Raw genomic sequence first — 19242 nt, 5'->3', positions numbered from 1 at the left:
ATTCCAGATTTTCAAATAGTTGTATCTCGACCAAATATTGTCCTATCCTAACAAACCATACATCAATGGAAAGCTTATTTATTCAGCTTTCAGATGATGTATAAATCTCAATTTTGAAAAATTGACCCTTATGACTGGTTTTGTGGTCCAGGGTCACATATATTAATACAAAGAGTTATATTTTACGTTGAATAAACCCTCTTTAAATGAGTTGTGTGTACAGTAAAACCAGTCCAGGCTATATAAACATCTGTCTGAAGGTTTTTACGGACTGCTGTATCTTTTAAGTGTTTGCATGACTGGTAAATCCCTAAATGACTACCTAATTGATCGGCATGCAGATAGACAGGTTCATTACTCTTCTTAAAAGTTATGAAAATGTCACAGTGACATCTTTGTGTGTACAGTTGCTTTGTGGTTTTCAGTTCAGTGTAAGTGTTGTGGACAAATTGCTGATGTTTGAGAAAATTAGAATTTAATTTAGTTTTATGTGCACAAAGTATATGATGCATAATGTCTCAAATTACCATTGCAAAGGGAAGATAGATGCAGAAAACTGTTTTTATTGTAGATATCAGCTATATAACTCAAGGAGATAATTGCATTGCGTAGAAATTTAGTTGCATAACTCACAATAGCATTTTATATTTAATGTTGTAGGGAATAAAGTGGTGTTTCTTAATGAAAGTTTCACTATTACTGCTCTTATTTAACAAAGCCTGGGTCTAGTAAGTGTTACCCCGGTTAGCCGCCTTGTATTGTGTTGCACGGTCTGAAAATAGGAAATGGTCATCGTAGCTCAGGACTACAGCTCTGTTCCTGAGCATGCTTGGTGTCTTGAGTCTGTGTCAATATTGATCGTATGTGAAGTGCATGCTGGGATCCACACAAAAATCTCTTGATTTCGTTCTCATCCAAAGCCGGTTCACAAAAATGCAGACTGTAGGAATGAACGGGAAAAAAATAAAGGAAAGCTTTCAATGCTTTTCAACCCCCAAAATAGTTCTATTGCTTTGCTGTGAGTTTGTTATGGTTTGCTAATGACAGATTGTGAGTGCCATAGCTTTGTTTCTGCCAGAGAGTTTATGGGTCTTTTTTTAGCGAGGTCATTTTCGGGTGATAATAGCAGTTTAACATTGCCTCTTGATTCTGACGGAGAGGTTTATCAATAATGACATTTTGCTTTTTTTTGTTGTTTTATTTTTCTGTGAAGGCCTCTTGTTACATTTATGAGAAAAAGTGACAGCTGTGATTGGCAGAAATTGAGTAAACAATGTTTCTGACATTACAAGATGCATTTAATGATATATATGATATTTAGTATATATAAACCTATTCTAACTTCTTACGTCTGCATTGTACAATACTGATATACCAGCATAATAATACAACTATGTAGATTTTTACAATATTGTATTTCATACTTTTTTTTCTTCCAGAGAACTTAACTTAACTTAAAGGGATAGTTCACCCAAAAAGGAAAATTCTGTCATTAATTACTCACCCTCATGTCGTTTCAAACCCGTAAGACCTTTGTTCATCTTCGGAACACAAATTAAAATACTTTTGATGAAATCCGAGAGCTTTCTGACCCTGCATAGACAGCAGTGCAACTGAAATGTACCCAGGCACAGAAACGTAGTAAAGACATCGTTAAAATAATCCATGTGACATCAGTGGTTCAACCGTAATGTCATGACGCTACGAGAATACTTTTTTCCCTCGATGAAAACAAAAATGGTGAACTATCCCTTTAAATCTTTACAATACAAAACAGTAAAATTGAACAAATTGCCCTGTAAAAATCTAATATAATTTTTCATTTTAAGTAACCTACAGAGAAATAATTAACACTTTCTTTTTAATGGTGACTTTTTCCAGTGTAGGCATCTTTACACAGCTGAGTTAAGGCTGCTCTGTGCCTGCTTAAAATCTAGTTTAAAGATGCAATGTCATATAAAATCCAGACTAAATTATGCCAGCTCTGACCCACTTCAGCCCCTAGTATTATAGTATACAGTTGTGATTGCTGTGAACATGCATTTATGCCACCTCTGAGCAGCATTAAACAGTCTGTGGAAAGACACCTGAATGCCGCTTTAGAAGCGCTTCTGTGCCACCTTTGCAATGTAAATGAGGCACTACAGCGTTACATGGTAAATAACTTACAGCTGAGCAATAACAGGTTTTTCAGAAAGCATTTTAACCTTTTTCAGTTAAAAAGTACTAACATTTCTTACAGTGTGTGAAGTCATTTTAATCAGTCACAGATCTGAATGCTCCACCTGTGGTGTAATCTAAAAATGCGTCATTGAAATGATCTGTTGGCTGTTCGTCTTGAATAATTCATAGTCAAGCAGCTATTGTTGAGAGTGTTTGTAAGTCTCTGCTGACTTGACGTGATATTTGACCTCAGATATTTCCTCGTCTGATTGCTTTGGCTGTGTTGTCCTGTGAACTGTGCCAAATGTACTGGTCTCCTGCTAAGGAACGCTGTCTTCCCTCAGCTGAGAAGACTCAGAACAGGTGTCCTCCCTCGGAGAGCGATTACAAGGCCTTCTGGACCACTGTCAATTCAGCGTCACCAGCAGTGCGGACAGCACCATTGTCCCCGCTGACTGTTTAATTAACTTCAGACGCCCATTTAGAAATGTGTGCTGTATTTATTTCTAGTTGCTGTTGTCTTGTCAGTCAGTTGATTAAGTTTTCTTCAAGATGATGGAAGTAAATATTTTGGTCTTGCAGTGTTGGCCGATAGGTGGAGGTTTGGTTGTGAATTTTAGGCTCACAGTTAATAGAGTTATATGATCGTTCTGGTTAATTTGCACTCTCAAGATTTTGTTAACTGGTGAAGATATTTTATTGATTATTTTATTGTGATGGTTTCAACTCCTAAAGGACTTTTGTAGGATATATATATGTTTATTTAGTTATTTATTTGTTGGTTATTCGTTTATTGGATATTTATTCATTAGTTATTTGTTGGTTATTTAATTATTGGCTATTTATTTTCTCTTTGTTGGGTATTTATCTATTGGTTATTTCTTTTTCTTTTTCTTTGATTATGAAAAGATATTTAATTGAAACCACATTGAGTTTTAGATTTTTTTTTTTTTTAATCTAAGATTAACTTTAAAAACCTTTTGTAAATGTTGCTTTTTTGTTTAGTTTAATTAGATTTAATAAACCTTTTAAGACTGAATCTCAAGAAACTTCTCAGTTTGGGTCCTCTTAAAATGTAATAGTAATAAGATAAGAATTTATGTTTTGCATTGCCTGTTTTAGGACCTTTTAAGGTTTTATTTTTTATTTTTTGCATTGTGAATTATTCCCTAAGTAACATCAAAAATATTGCATGCAAATGTTCCATTGTAATTCTCAATATTGTCAAAGAGGAAAAAACTTTAATGAAAAAAAATCTATAAAAAAGAAGAGTCACTATTACCAGTACCATGCCTTATATACTGTTTTTGTGTGTTACTGTAATGACAGTGTGGTATTAAAATTGTAAAAGAAATGTAAAAGTTAATTTTTTTTTGTTGACTTGGTGTGAAATGTAATGTATCTGGACTGATATGTTGTAGCTGTGCACGAGTGTTTTGAGGAATGCTACCTCTCCCAAAGCGCTGTGGACTGTGGTCATGTCAGTTTACTTGCATTGTAAATGTTGGAGACATTGCAGTTACACACTTTCCCACGCCATGCTTTGTTTTGAACTGAAGCTCTTGGCCTTATAAGCAGGCGTGTGAAGTTCACCGCAGAGGACCTCTGGGTTGCAACATGATGAGCACTTAAACATACGCTGGCATGTCTCCTGTGTTCTGCTCTCAAACACACATCAGACACGGACAGAGAAAGAAGTGCTTGTCTTCATTTTGCAGTTGTCTGTTGTGTCGCATTGATGTGTCCATGACAGAAAAGAGCAACTACAAAAGCAAGAAATTGTGTTAGGCATAATAACAGGATTGTTCCTTGAAAATCTTTGGGCTTCTTATTGTTATACTGTGTTAAACTTACAGTTTTTTGCTTAGTGCATTGTTCATGAAATTTGTAAAAATAGTTAAACTTTGTGGTCTTGTTCATTTAGTTTAGTGTAGAATAATTCTAGGTGATATATTGAATATTCATGATGTATGTTTTTTATTTATCTCATGTATGAATAGGATAAATAGTGTATTATTTTGCAGTGTGTTTTATTGGAATGACTTATGAAAGAGATATTTGATCTAGAAGGAATCCTTTGAGGGAGATGCAGGATTGAACATTACTGCAGCGAGTCTGTCTGCTGTTGTCTCGCCTCGAGGCCAGAACTGATGACTGTTGTGCACAAGCATGGAGGAAGTGAAGTCAGCTGGATATTACTTGGTCAGGCTGAAATGCTGTCCGGTGCTTGACACTCAGAAAGCAAACATAAACGAAAAACGAGAAGAGTTGATGCACATTACTCAGTCTTTGCTCACCTCGGTTCTGATGTTGCATAATGTTGGTGGTTCTCATAATTACAGTATGGTTTAAAACAGATCGTCACAGGGATCAGGGACTGTTTAGCAGAAGTGTTTTGGATCCTGTCTAGGCCTGATACAATCTTGATCCAACTTGGCTTGTTTAGTGGGTGTATACAATAACAGTGTGTGTTTGTAAGGTTTGCATGAGTGTCTAAAACCAAGAGTGTCTAAAAAAATAAGTACAGGAGCTCAGTATCGGGCCCGATACCGATACCAGTATCGGTATCGGTGCATCCCTACTTTATTGTATTCATGCATATTATAATTTCTTATTTTCTGTGAAATATGACCTGGCATCACCCTCAGATTTTTAAACATCTGCTCATATTATTGTAAAAGTGTGTGTGTGTCATGAAATCATGAAACTTGTACAATTTAACATCAATATAAAAGTTTAACAGAAATTACATTTGGGCACCTGAAATGTTTTTTTTTTCTCACATTCCGTTTCATTTTTACCAAATTCTGTTCTGAGTTCTCCGTAATGGATCCGTATGTGTGCTGGTTTTAGGTAGCAGTCCGTGTAGGAAGCAGACGTTAGAGTCAGCAGCACTTCCTGTCTTCCCCATCCCGGATCTCTGCACAGCTGCACAGTTACAAATATAGATCCAGTGTGGATTGGAAAGCCATTAGTCCATCCACACACCTCCACAAACAACATACACAGGCAGATCGACACACTGGCCGTGAAGCCATGATTACTTTGATTTATGTAAAACACTGATCCAGGCTTGTGAGATTTGCTCTCTTTTTGTATTTAGTAAAATAAATAAATAAATAAAATGTAAATGTATTCAGAAAATACAGACAAAATATTTCTTAAATGTATTCAGGAAAAATAGACAATCTTTTTAAAAGTTTTTAAAAGTTTTTTTTTTTTTTTTTTGCTATTACTATATTCAGGAAATGTAAATGTGTTCATAAAATACCTATATATATTTTTAGTATTAATATTTTTAGACAAAATATTTTTCAAAAGTAAAAATACACATTTTCATAGTTCTTATATTGTTGTTTTTGCTATTAGTATATTCAGAAAATTTAAATATATTCAGAAAATACCACCAAAATCTTTTAAAATCTTTTTAAAAGTTCAGAATTTTTTTTTAGATTTAAATGTATTCAGAAAATACAAAGTCTTTTAAAATAGTTCAAATATATTTTCATTGTTTTTAAATTGTTGTTTTTGCTGTTAGTATATCCAGAAAATGTTCTCATTGTATTTATATTGTGATTTTTGGTATTGCCGTTTACATCAGATGCTGTTAAAATGAATCTCTCTTATGCTATTTGTATATTATTAACAATTATTAACAAGAAATTAATTATTAATTTCTCCATTATTAATTATTGTTTTCTAAATTTTGCTGTTACACCACACATGCACGGTATATATATGTCAACAACCCATTTATTGTATTGTCTTAATAATGTTAATTAGTACATTGTAAATATTTACCATCTATCGCCCAGCTCTAGTTTCTAATGTAAGTGAAAACAGAATTGCTAGTATTGATGCATTCTGTTTTTCCACTGAGACTAAGTTATGAGACTAAGACTAAAACAAACCAAATCTGAATATTTAATAATAACTATATTTGAGTAATAACTAAGCCAGTGATGAATTTTAAGATCAGATCATTCACAAAACAAACTTTGTCTCTTCATCAGGTTAGAGCAGTCCTGTCCTGTAGTTGTGTGAGGTGTAATGCAAACCGCACACAGCTAAAATACAACCACACTCGCACACCATCACAGCTGCCATGTGTTGTGTGAAACGGCTGTAAAATCTTCATCTCCTACGTGATGATGGTCTGATGTCTCTCTATTATTAGAGCCAGAATCTGGTCTGCTGTAGAAATGAGTGTTAGAGCAGCAGTGAGGATATACTGGCCTCTTTCATATAAGCCAGAACAGAAAAATGGACACTTATCTCACTCCTAGTACGGCAGCTATTTTTGGTGGTCATGGGGTCCTGCTCGAAAGTGTGTGTGAGGGTTTGTCCTCTGGGTTTGAAGGCTGAGAATGTTTGTGCATGCTAATACATGAAGAGTCACTGGTTTGGAAAAGTATAGAATTTGAGTAATTTCCAGGTCTCGAAAAGTATGAAAAAAAGAAAGCAAAGTATGGAAAAATATTTGCATTTCCAGACTTTTGCCCCAATTTAGTTTTCTTCTAATTAAGAATTTAATGAAAATAAATGTATCATACAAGAAGTGTGTTTTCATGGCGGCTGTTTAGTGATTTTTCAGTGATTGTCAAACATGACTGAATGAATTCAAGGTGCACTTTTTCATGTGACAACTGAAATGGACCAGCAGCCACAGAGGATGTGTTAAATTGGACATATTAGAGGTATTACCCGAAGAAAAGCCAAATTTTGAGCAAGTAGATCTCTATTAATTAATGTGCATCCATGCTTTCGTTTTCTTCATAGTAAGATTGTGGCAGTGACACACAAACAAAATAGGCTATAGTATATATAAAATTTGAATGTGTAAGCATGCTAAAAATTCCAGTGTGCATGTGAATAGTTTCTCAAGGGCACAAAAAAGTTCCTTGTGTGCATGCAAAAGTCTGCTTTTTTTTTTACGGACATGATTACTTTGTGTAGCAAAACACTGATCCAGGCTTATGAGATTTGCTCTCTTTTTTATTTAATAGTTTCTCGAGGGCACAAAAAAGTTCTTTGTGTGCATGCAAAAGTCTGCATTTTTTATTTTGTACGGGCTCTGTGTTGTCGCTACAGTATATACCAAATATAAAGCTGAAAATAATACTTTATGAACCATTTACATTAAACATGGTCTAAAAATCTACAGAGAGGTTTGAATCTCAAATTTGAGTCTGGAAAAGCATGGAATTTTGAAATGAAAAATGTGTAGGAACCCTGTGCTAAAATCAAAGCAAGATTTCTGGATTAGTTCTGAAAAAGATCCTTAATCTTGATGCATGAGGGACTTTATTTACACCTACACACGTACTAAATGGTTAAACGGTTTAACTTGGAGTATTGTGGGATTGAAAGTAGTCTGGAACAAGTGAGAAATGTGTCAAAAAGGCTGCAGCCGGACACTGTGTATTAGAGGTCGACCGATAGTGGATTTTGCCGATACCGATAGCTAGGTTGGACCACACTGGCCGATACCGATTAATTAACCGATAGTTTTAAAATTGATACTGAACAAAAACTAAAATAGTGCTTTATTAACAAAAACAGTACTGAACCATACTAGTAGTAGTAGTAGTAGTAATAATAATAATAAAAATGTTGAAATTAACACGGACCAATATAATGTAATTTAAAGGAAAACTATGTGAATGGCGCTCTGTGGTGCGGCAGGATTTTCTGTCGGCTGCATTTAAATCCGCGTCTAAAGTTTCCCGCTCTGTTCAGTGTGCAGCATCACGTGTCTAAACAAATAGCACGTGCTGTCAGTGATTTCAACCACTAGAGGCCACTGTGTAATGACAGCAGACCATTCTCAGCCGCTCCAGCAATGGACGCAACCCGGAAAACTATCGGCATGGATTTTTGTCGATAACCGATAGTTCCAGCAATCAACTATCGGTGCCGATTAATCGGCAAAACAGATACATCGGTCGACCTCTACTGTGTATATATGCACCAATAGTGCTGTTTCTAGATCGAATTCAGATTTCAGATGCAGCTTTATTTTTTTCTCACATTCCGTTTCATTTTTACTAAATTCTGTTTAAGCAGTTCTAATTAATTTAATGTGTAAATGCAACTTAATAATTACTTTTTATTTTTTTTTTATTAATTATTTTTTTTAGAATTTTTATTATTATATTTTTTAATACAATAATATGGTCCTATGAAATGTTTTTTTTTCTTCTGTGTTGTGTATTTAAATTTTCCTGGTTATCAAATGAAGGCATAAAACATTAATTTAATTCATCCTTTAATCAAATGAAAATTAACCAAACACTTTTCCTTTGCAAACAAAGTGCTGCACAACAGAGATTTACTATTAAAATTAAAACTTGGTAGACAAAATTGTGCGATTTATTCCTTAAAAAAAATAAAGTTTTAATAATTTTATTAGTGGTAGTAGACTAGTAGTAGTGAAAACACTGCGTCACAAATGCTTGTATGTGTGAAGTAGATTTATTTGCGCCATTCATTCACACTTTGTAATTTTGATTCATTCATCCAAAATTTGTCAAATTCCATGACATTCTGTCTTATACAGTAAATTCAGTTTTTATGACTGGATTCCATGTTTTCTGCATTGCAGTAATCATAAGGCCCTATAAATTAATGTTTTTTGTATAATCTGGGCATGCATTTTCTATTTCAAATTAAAATGTAAAGAGTTTATGTATGTGCACAATATGCATTGTCATTTAAGCAAGCATTTTGTATTTCAAATTAAAATGTGACAACTGTAATAACTAATCATGCATATATAATATTTAATTGACTGTTTTGAAAGCGATCATAGATCATAATACATCCACAACCATGTACATAAGACAAGTACACTTGACTTCTGCATACACAGTGCTGTGTGAACCCTCAAAAGGGATCAATCACTTGTTCTTCCTGGCTGTCAGTAGATGACTGGACAAACCTGGATAATAAGCGTGCAATAGAAATTTCTTTCTCTTTTTTTTCCCATGCAGACTTGAATCAGATTCCCATTTTACCATCTGTAGCAGATGATGAGTTCATGATGATCAGCAACTTCTGAGAGATCACATACTTCAGATCGCTGTCCTTCATTATTTTTTTATTTATTTGTGTTGTATGAAGTATTACACAAAAAGGTAGAAATAGGCTTATAAATTGATGTACTTTAGGTCACAGGTGTTGTGATTGGCCAGTTTGATGAGCCTTAATATTTCCTGCTTCCAATATCAGCCAATTCAGATCAATAACAGCAAAAAAAAAAAAAAAAGTTCTTTATATATAATAAACATTTTGGCTGATGCTGTTATATTTGTATAATTTCCTTGACCTGCAGGAAAGTAGAACAAATGTTTAGAGGGTTTTCAGAGACTGTGTTTCAAGCACATTGGTCCAAACACACTTTTACATGAGCAAAACCAAAGACAGGTGTGCAGCAGTCCTGGATGCCAGACATGCGTTTCTCATTGTCTCTTTCTCTCTGTTATCTGTCCTCTCAGATCTATCACGAAACAGGTTGACGGAGCTGCCGGTGGAGGTGTGCATGTTTGTGTCGCTGGAGAATTTGAACCTGTACCAGAACTGCCTGCGTTCACTACCAGAGAGTCTGATCAACCTACAGTCCCTCACCTACCTAAACATCAGGTCACAGACACAGCATTCATAACATAACATGCAAATACATTATGTAAAATATTGGTATTGAACCATTTAATTGTTACCACAGATAAAAGACAGCTGTGTTTTAACATGGAGTTCTGGAGATATGAAAAACATTGATTGGATTTGTTCGGTTAAAAAAAATTTCAATTGAGAATCCATTTGTTCTTATAATTCATGATTTGATTTTGAGATTCAAACCATCTATTATTATTCATTTCCAAAAAAGATTCCAACCGTCTGACAATTAACTCATTGTAGTTGACTTAGTAACTCACCAAAACCATATTTTACTCAGTTGCTGTGCGGCAAGTGTTAATTAGTGGTGTTTACTAAAGCAAGCATCACTAGTGCTGTTGCTTAGGCTTAAGGTTAGGTATTTGCACTGTCTTGCAAATTGCACTTGTCTTGTTTGTGTTTCAGACATAATGACACCTCATATTGTTTGGCTTTTTAGATGTGCATGAGGTGTGTTATTACTGTAAGTGATCCGACTCAAGAAATTCACCTGGAAGATGATAAAACGAGCAAAAAAATCACACAACCTTACATTGAAGGCCATATCTAGAGAAGAGAATCTTAATTGAGATTTAGAGATGTGGGCATCTTTGGCTTAGTCAAGTAAGAAGCTGTACTTCATTGTAGTACAGTAAAATACTTTATTGTATTTTAGTATTATTTATTATTATTCTAGCATTAATTAATATTTTGAGCTTTTGAGCTGTTATTTTTAAATTTCCAATTTTCATTTTAAATTCAAGTTTTTTGTCATTTTTATTAGTTTTTGTTTTAATATCTCTATTTAGCTTTTAGTCATTTTAATACTTTTGATTTCAGTTTGTTTACAAAGCAACATTTCTCATTTCCTTTTAAGTTGAAGTTTTTGCATTTAAGTTTTCCATCTGATTATTTAGATTTTCTTAGATTAAATTTTTTCTTATTTTAGCTAATTTTTAAATAGTTTGTTAACAATAACAACACTGTTAGCAACATTAAGAGAATGTAGCAAAATCTCTAAAAATATTACAAATAAAATCCAAACTATTAAATATAAAATAAAAATATATAAAATACAAATAAAATAAAATATTTTCATCTAATATTTATAGTTTTTTTCAATTAATTTTAGTTTTAGTTTACATTTTCATTACATTTACATTTAGTCATTTTGCAGACACTTTTATCCAAAGCGACTTACAAATGAGGACAATGGAAGCAATCAGAATCAACAAAAGAGCAATGATATGCAAGTGCTATAACAAGTCTCAGTTAGCTTAACGCACGTAGCAAGGATTTTTTTAAAATTATATAGTAAATAAAAAAGAAAACAGAATAGAGCAAGCTAGTGTTAGAGGCCTTTTTTGCTTTTGTTAATTGTATAATAAATAAAAAGAAAACAAATAGATAGAATACACAAAGATTAGAAAAGGTTTTTTTTAAAGAAAACGAGCAGTAAATGAATAGAGAGCATGTCTAAAAGGGACAAGTTTTTTTTTAAAGAATAGAATTAGAATAGAGAGTGCTAGAATAGTGCTAGTTAACAATAACAACACCGTTAGCAACATAAAACCATTCAGAACTCTTTAGTAACCGCATTGCCCTTTGCAGCCACCTTTATTATTAATCATTCAAGTGAAAGTACCACTCACATTTATTTAAATCTAGTCATTGGACTCTGCGGTTTCTTATTCCCTTAGTTGTCATTTTCTCTCCGCAGTCGGAACCAGTTGTCCACTCTCCCCTCTCATCTGTGCCGACTGCCGCTCAAAGTTCTGATCGCCTGCAATAACAAGCTGGTGTCGCTGCCGGAGGATCTGGGCAAACTCAGACAGCTCACTGAACTGGTGTGTGGACCAGCGCTAGTCTCACTAGTTTTCTCTCACTAGTGCACTTTACTCATCAATTCTCTCTCTCTCTGTCTCTGTCTTCAAGGATGTCAGCTGTAATGAGATCCAGACGCTTCCTCCACAGATCGGTCAGCTGGAAGCTCTGCGTGACCTCAACATCCGCAGAAACCACCTCGTTCGTCTGCCTCCTGGTCAGAATCACACACACCTGCACCTATATGAAATGAGTGACCTTTTCTTTGTAGATGTGCTTGTGTCATTTCTGTGTTGATCGTTTTGCAGAGTTGGCCGAGCTGCCGTTGGTCCGGCTCGATTTTTCCTGTAATAAGGTAACGACAATCCCAGTATGCTACCGCAATCTCAGACACCTCCAGAGCATCATTCTGGACAACAATCCTCTCCAGAACCCACCTGCACAGGTAACACACGTTCCTGTTTTGATCTACACTGAAGAAATAGGTCATTTTATGAAAGTAAAAAGATTTTCGAATGCTATTTCAGTGCTTGTTTAAAAGTTAGGAGCATCTCTGTGAGGTTACACATCCTGAGGACCATCTTTATTGACGTGTTTCTGCATCTTCTTCTAGATCTGTATAAAGGGAAAGATCCATATATTTAAATATCTCAACATGGAGGCGTGTAAAGCAGCATCAGACCTTCCAGACTATGACAGAAGACCACTGCCCTACGGATCCTAGTAAGAACTCACTTCAGTTCACTGGGTTTTGTGAGCATAATGTGTTTATCGGCCGTGTCTCTCAGAGGACACGCAGAGCAGGGTGATTCTGCAGATAAGAAGGGAGGGAAAGGAAAAAACACAGACAGAATGAAAGCTTGGATTGATTGGAATGAAGGTATGAAGACAGGAGAGATTGCAGCAAAACCGGATGACAGAAGATGAGATGATGTAGAGATCAAACTTCTCGAGATTTGACAGATGATATATAGAACTTGAAGACAAGCAGTGTGTACAAATTACAGTACGAAATCTTGTTGAGGAGAGGTTGCTATTACTTTTCTGAGTAATCAGGTAATTTTTTGTGGTGGCGAATAAAATAAAGTATAAAACAAAACATTAAAATTTGAATAAAATTAAATTGAAGAAGGGGCCCAAGCCATATGTATAGACCAGAAAATCAAAAAGACTTAAGATAAAGTAAAATAAAATATAGAATATAAATACAATAAAATTTTAATTAAATTCAAAATAATAAAATTAAATAAAATTAAAAATTAAATAAAATTAAAAATAAATTAAATGGGTGAGAAAATGCAACAGACTTGCATTGAAGGAGGGACCCAAGCCATATCAAGAGACCAGAAAAAAAGATAGTACAGTCATTGTTAACTACAACTAAAACTATTATTAATCATTTTCAATAATTGAAATAAAGCTAAAACAAATTAAAATATAAATATTAGATGAAAAACTTTACCTTAAAAAATGTACCTTGCAACCGAAATGAAAAAGTTTAAGCTGAAGTACAAAACTGACTAAAACTAAACTAAAACTGAAAAAAAAATAAAATAAAATAAAAAATAAATTAAAGGGGTGAGAAAATGCAACAGACTTGCATTGAAGGAGGGCCCCAAGCCATATCAAGAGACCAGAAAAAAAGACTTGAGGTAAAGTAAAACAAAATATAAAATACAGAATATAAAATACAATAACATTTTAATAAAATTGAAAAAATAAATAAAATAAAATAAGTGAGAAAATACCACAGATTTGCATTGAAGGAGGGACCCAAGCCATATCTAGAGACCAGAAAATCTAAAAGTCTTCATATAAACTAAAATAAAATACAGAATATAAAATAAAATAAAAAAATAGAATAAAGTAAAATATAAAATAATAACTAAAATGAGAATATACCGCAGACTTATATTGAGGGAAGGACCCAAACAATCTCTAAAAACCAGAAAATCCAATAGACTTGAGTGTGGGCTGTTTTGATTTGGACCAGTAAAAAAACACCCACAACTCCCTAGCAACCACATAGCAACGTGTTGGAGGAAAAAAACTCAAAACTCTTCAGCAACTGCATAGCAACACCCTGGCATTGTGGGGGTTTCGCACAGGCGAACCATTCACATTTTCTACAGAAACTCTTGTTAAAATTGATATGGGTGTTATAAATAAAAAAATTTTGCAGACTATTTGAATGTGTTTGGTCCTCATGAAACCTCAGATGATGTGATGGCAGACTTATATTGAGGGAAGGACCCAAACAATCTCTAAAAACCAGAAAATCCAATAGACTTGAGTGTGGGCTGTTTTGATTTGGACCAGTAAAAAAACACCCACAACTCCCTAGCAACCACATAGCAACGTGTTGGAGGAAAAAAACTCAAAACTCTTCAGCAACTGCATAGCAACACCCTGGCATTGTGGGGGTTTCGCACAGGCGAACCATTCACATTTTCTACAGAAACTCTTGTTAAAATTGATATGGGTGTTATAAATATTTTTTTTGCACACTATTTGAATGTGTTTGGTCCTCATGAAACCTCAGATGATGTGATGTAGTTCTCTCTGGTCTGTCTGTTTCTCAGTGTGGAGGATTTGTATTCCGGCCGGCCGTACGGAGCTCTGGACTCTGGCTTTAACAGTGTGGACAGCGGAGACAAGAGGTGGTCGGGAAATGAGGCAAGTGCTATTCAGATCACTCTATCAAGAATCCACTCTATCCAGCTGTTATTCTCCATTATCGCTTATTTTATTTTATTGTTCTGTTCTTCCTTTTTCCCCATCTATCCCATCTTAAAGCCTTCAGACGAGTTGTCAGACTTGCCGTTGAGAGTGGCGGAGATCACCAAAGAGCAAAGACAGAGACGAGATAGAGAAAGAGAGCGCGAGGATCATCGAACGGGGTCTCACGTGACCAATGGCACATGTGAGAGGCTTATGAAACACTACAGTTCAGACTCTAGTGATAAGCCACGAGAAGCTGTCCATTACAGGAATTTACATTTTTCGTTGTCTTTCTAAAGTGGAAGCAGAGCTTGAACAGATAGACTTCATTGACAGCTGTACGGGGGATGAGGGGGAGGATGGGCGGAGCCGTAGAGGGGCGGAGCCTGTCAGCCTCAGCTCACAGTTTATGGCCTACATTGAAAGACGAATCACCAGAGAGGTGCGCACTACTGCTTAATGGTTGATCACATCACTTCTAGTCAGATTTTGTTGTTAACACAGGGCTAATGATAGCTTTACTATGTTTCTAGGGTTCACCTGTGAAGACCAGCCCATCCAGAGAATTAAGAACCGATGATCCGAGACACCAAACCACCTTACATAACCGGTACTGAGCTAATTAAACTTTCATGACAATTACAGTGTATAATGTACATCTCCACACTATCATAAACAGAAATGATCTTGTTTTTCACGCTTGTTTCCCACCTGCTTTGATATTTTTTTATTTAAATATGTTTATATATAAATACATATATATATAAATGTATTCTATCAATAAATAAATATATATCTATGTGTATATATATACATATATATATATATATGTGTGTGTGTGTGTAAATCATATAATACAAATAAAAATTTAAAATTCAGTTAAAAAAACTGAGAATCAAAAATCAAACAGAATTAAGTCTTAACAGAGAAGTCAAATGTCGTCTGTGTTTTCACTAAAAGTTGTTGTTTTCTCTTTAGTGGTGGGTCAGATACAGTGGTCACATCTTCATACACTCATAACCAGGTGAGAGTCTCTGTACATACACACCTCATTATGCAGTCAATGAAATCGAAAGCCTGTGGATTTACTCTGGTTGTGTGTGTCAGCGGTCCGCTGGTGTGGCGTCAGGTTCTGGTGGCGGTGTGGAGAGAGTGAGAAGAGAAGCTCAGCTGGCGGCACTGCGGTACGAGGAAGAGAGACAGAAAACAAGACCAGTGCAAAGAGACGCTGTTATGAATTACGTCAAGGTACTGACACACACACAATTTATTAAAAATGCATTAGCCAAATAGAGTGTTGCAGTGCTGATGTATTTTTGTAGGTCAGCCCAGAAATTAGCATCACACTGGTTCCCTCGACTAAAACCCAATAGGATTTTTCCAGTGGCTTTTGAGCTATTGCATAAAATAGGCTCTGTGACCAAGAAAAGTTTATGATTCTTATATGCTTCATTCATCATGATAATCTTCACAAATGAACACAACCTTTATGAATTTTGAAGCATAAATACAGTTGGCTGTAGCGTCTGGACCAATCAGACACACCATTTTTCAATTTATGCTACAGGCTCTGTGTAGAGTTGTACAGTAAGAAAGTTATTTCCCTTAACCAGGAAATTAACGTTCTTAGAATTGACAGACAGTTGACCCTGAGAGGTCAAGTAAATATCTACAGCGGATCTAAATATTTATAATTAATTATAACTAGTTATGATTAATTATTCATATTTCCCCATGAGCTGATTCGCTACAGCAGAGGTGAAAAGCTAAACGTAGGCTATAAACGAATTATACTACAGTCACATGACTTTTGCGTCACCATCCCTAAGCATCCGACATCTTTTTCGGTACTTATTTAAAAGCCATTTTCTTTAAAGTTTGAGTTAGAATAGTTTGCAAGAGCGTGATTATAAACACAACAAGGCTGTAAAAGCAGACTAGGAAGTAAATGAGTTTACCTGTTCGGTGTGATGATGTTTAATGTCCCTGATAACCTCTGTAGTCCCATTTAGACACTTGTTAGCAACCGCTTAGGTAAAAACCTTAGAAAGCAACAGTAAGTGCATCATCCCAGCAGCACTGTAAAGCTAATAAGGGATAGTTCATCCAAAAATGAAGATTCTGTCACCATTTACTCACCCTCAAGATGTTCCAAACCTTTATGAGTTTCTTTCTTCTGTTGAACACAAAAGAAGATATTTTAGATAATGTTGGTAACCAAACATTTGACGGTAGCCATTGACTTTGAAAAATGACTATGGAAGTCAATGGCTACTGTCAACTGTTTGGTTACCAACATTATTCAGAATATCCTCTTTTGTGCTCAACAGAAGAAAGAAACTCATTGGTTTGGAACAACTTGAGGGTGAGTAAATGATGACAGTTTTAATTTTTGGGTGAACTATCCACCAACATTCCTCAGGCCACAATCAACAACCTGATCAACCATGTCTGCATTTGTGAGGAGATGTGGTGCACTGCGTGAGGCAAATGGTGGTCACACCAGACACTCCAAAGAGAAAGGAAAAATTGAAATCTCATCATATGACCCCTTTAACAATTTAATGCCGTAAAGTGTAATTCAAGTTACAGCAAAATACATCAAGATGCTCTGAAGGGTGAAATTTGATCTTTAGCATCCAAATCCTGATCAAAAACTGGTGATGTTTCTAGTGATGGGAAATCAATTTTCTGTCTTTGTATTTTCAGCACAAGTCGTCTCAGAGCCCTACGAAGCTCAGTCCAACAGACAGTGAGGTGAGTCTCTTCTTCAGATTTGCACAATCACCTCCTCCCTATCCATCACTTCATCCTGCTGTGTGTGTGAATGTGAGTGTGTGGCTCTGTAGTCATATGCATACTGTCCCACCCCAGAATCTGTACCCCTCCAGACGGTCCACTCACACCGATGACTCCGCCCTCTTCATGGTAAGAGCCAATCAGCTCGGATCATGCGTCACCCTCTGCCCCATCTCATTTCACTTGTGTTCACTTCCCTTAACAGATTTCACTATTAATCTTTGCATAATGAATTAACATGATTTAAGGTTTTTTTCTATTGGAAACTGCTTTTCTGATCTGTTTGAACTGCTGGCATCCTTTTAAAGTTGCACTCAGTAATTAAAAAGTTTACTCAAATAATTTAATTGTTCTCGTATGATTCAAATGATGTCCTCTAGTGGCTAGAAAAGACTGTTTTATTATATTATGACCAGCCATATCTTACTATTTACTATTAAAACTTGCTGTGTGCACCTTTAATATTAGATCGGCTTTTCCCAGCGAGCATCTTTAACACGCCTGCCCTGCTTCTTTTTGCTTCCCTGTCTGTTCTCTTCATCTTCTCTTCCTGTCTTTCTCTTTCTCTCTGTCATGTTGGTTCTCTGTCAGAGTGAGTTTGAGCCCCTACTGATATTTGAGATAGACACAGATACCAACACTATAAAGAAGAGGCCAGACCCTCACAAACAGGTGAAAGACACACAGACATGTTTAGCCAGCTGTCTAAATGGGGACTTGCCATAATAATAATAATATAATATAATGTAATTTATTGTGGTTTTATTTTTAAACAAAGCTGATTATTACCCCTAAAAGAAAGCATTTAGGGATTTTGGAATAAATGAAAACGTAATTTAATGCATTACTGCAGTAATATTTTCTCTTCATGATATGTTTCCTGCAGTATTTTCAGTAATAAACTTATGAAATCTTTTACTCTTTGACTATTCCAGAACAAAGACTTAAACTTTCTCAAACCCTCTATTTATTTCCTAATTTCGTTCCTTTATTTCCCCTCGTTTCCGTTACCCTCTCCTCATTGCTCTGGCTGGCTAGTCTCTCTCTGCTGTACCGCTGGATGGGTGTGTGTCTCCCACTTTATCCGTCGCCTCCTCCTGTATGCCGCAGGTACTGAACCGCAAGAGCCTGGAGATGTCACTTTATTTCTGTAGATGCAAATAAGCTTAATGTGGATGATTTTACTTTCCAAAATTTCCCGCGGCCCCAACCAGAGACCTGAGAGTTACCTGTTTCGCCTGAGTCAGCGAGAGGAGAAGAAAAAAGGTTTGTTTTCCTGACGCAGCCGATTGCTTCTTTGTGCGACATTTGTGATGTCATGATTAAACATATGATGCTTTATGATTAAACATATGATGCACATATTAAACATATGTGCGCTGTGCAGAATGCACTATTGATGTGTGTTTGTGGATCGTATTACATATAAAATTACAGCAGAAATCAAAAAAGTTATTGTTATTATATTATTTGACTGCCCACTCCCACAATGAAGTGTTGTAAATAAATGGCACAAATCAATGTTGGTGTGTATATTTGAATGTTTTGTAATAAACTCCTGAAGTATTGCGTTTTATCAGTTACTTGTAGTCAGTAGTTTTGCATTTTAATGTTTAATCATTTTTTATAGTTGTTTCCTAACCCTCAGGAAAGAATTAAGGTACAAGGTGTTTTACCGTTGCCTCCTTTATTTACAATTATTTTCATAGACTTTGCTTTGAATCTCATGTTGTGATGATGTCATTCATCGTTGGTTTGTCTTGAATTCTTAATTGAAGAATTTTCTAAAATCCTTCTGGAGAAAATGTGAGAAAAGCCACAGGAACCAAAGTCACTGAAAAAGTGCAGTGTTGTTACTGTTAACTAAATAATTGAAATTGATAATCGAAGTGCTCATTGAAATAAAGCAGAAATATAAATATTAGAATTGAAAACTTGAAATAAAGTTAAAAGTACAAAAATTTCTAAAACAAACCGAAATAAATATAAATGAAAAGCTAAACAAATATTAAAAAAATAATAAAATAATAAAAATGACAAAAGCACATAAAAATAAATTAAACTAAAATTAAAATTTAAGAA

The 19242-nt window shown here is 35.1% G+C and overlaps 1 protein-coding gene across 1 annotated transcript in view; it reads left to right on the top strand.

Moving 5' to 3' along the window:
- The window catches only part of lrch3 (leucine-rich repeats and calponin homology (CH) domain containing 3), a 23577-nt gene that overhangs the window by 2752 nt on the left and 1583 nt on the right, over nt 1-19242 (top strand). Inside the window, exons 2-17 of the mRNA XM_016547411.1 lie at nt 9660-9804; nt 11537-11663; nt 11752-11857; nt 11949-12085; nt 12254-12363; nt 14223-14316; nt 14437-14563; nt 14661-14803; nt 14895-14971; nt 15340-15385; nt 15469-15609; nt 17071-17118; nt 17236-17289; nt 17752-17832; nt 18199-18316; nt 18355-18426. Coding sequence (XP_016402897.1) covers nt 9660-9804; nt 11537-11663; nt 11752-11857; nt 11949-12085; nt 12254-12363; nt 14223-14316; nt 14437-14563; nt 14661-14803; nt 14895-14971; nt 15340-15385; nt 15469-15609; nt 17071-17118; nt 17236-17289; nt 17752-17832; nt 18199-18316; nt 18355-18426 — 1626 coding nt within the window. The remainder of the gene's footprint in view (nt 1-9659; nt 9805-11536; nt 11664-11751; nt 11858-11948; nt 12086-12253; nt 12364-14222; nt 14317-14436; nt 14564-14660; nt 14804-14894; nt 14972-15339; nt 15386-15468; nt 15610-17070; nt 17119-17235; nt 17290-17751; nt 17833-18198; nt 18317-18354; nt 18427-19242) is intronic.

The sequence above is a fragment of the Sinocyclocheilus rhinocerous genome, unplaced genomic scaffold, assembly GCF_001515625.1.
Source record: "Sinocyclocheilus rhinocerous isolate Xijiao unplaced genomic scaffold, SAMN03320098_v1.1 scaffold942, whole genome shotgun sequence".
NCBI lineage: Eukaryota > Metazoa > Chordata > Actinopteri > Cypriniformes > Cyprinidae > Sinocyclocheilus > Sinocyclocheilus rhinocerous.
This window is presented reverse-complemented; position numbering and strand designations above follow the sequence as displayed.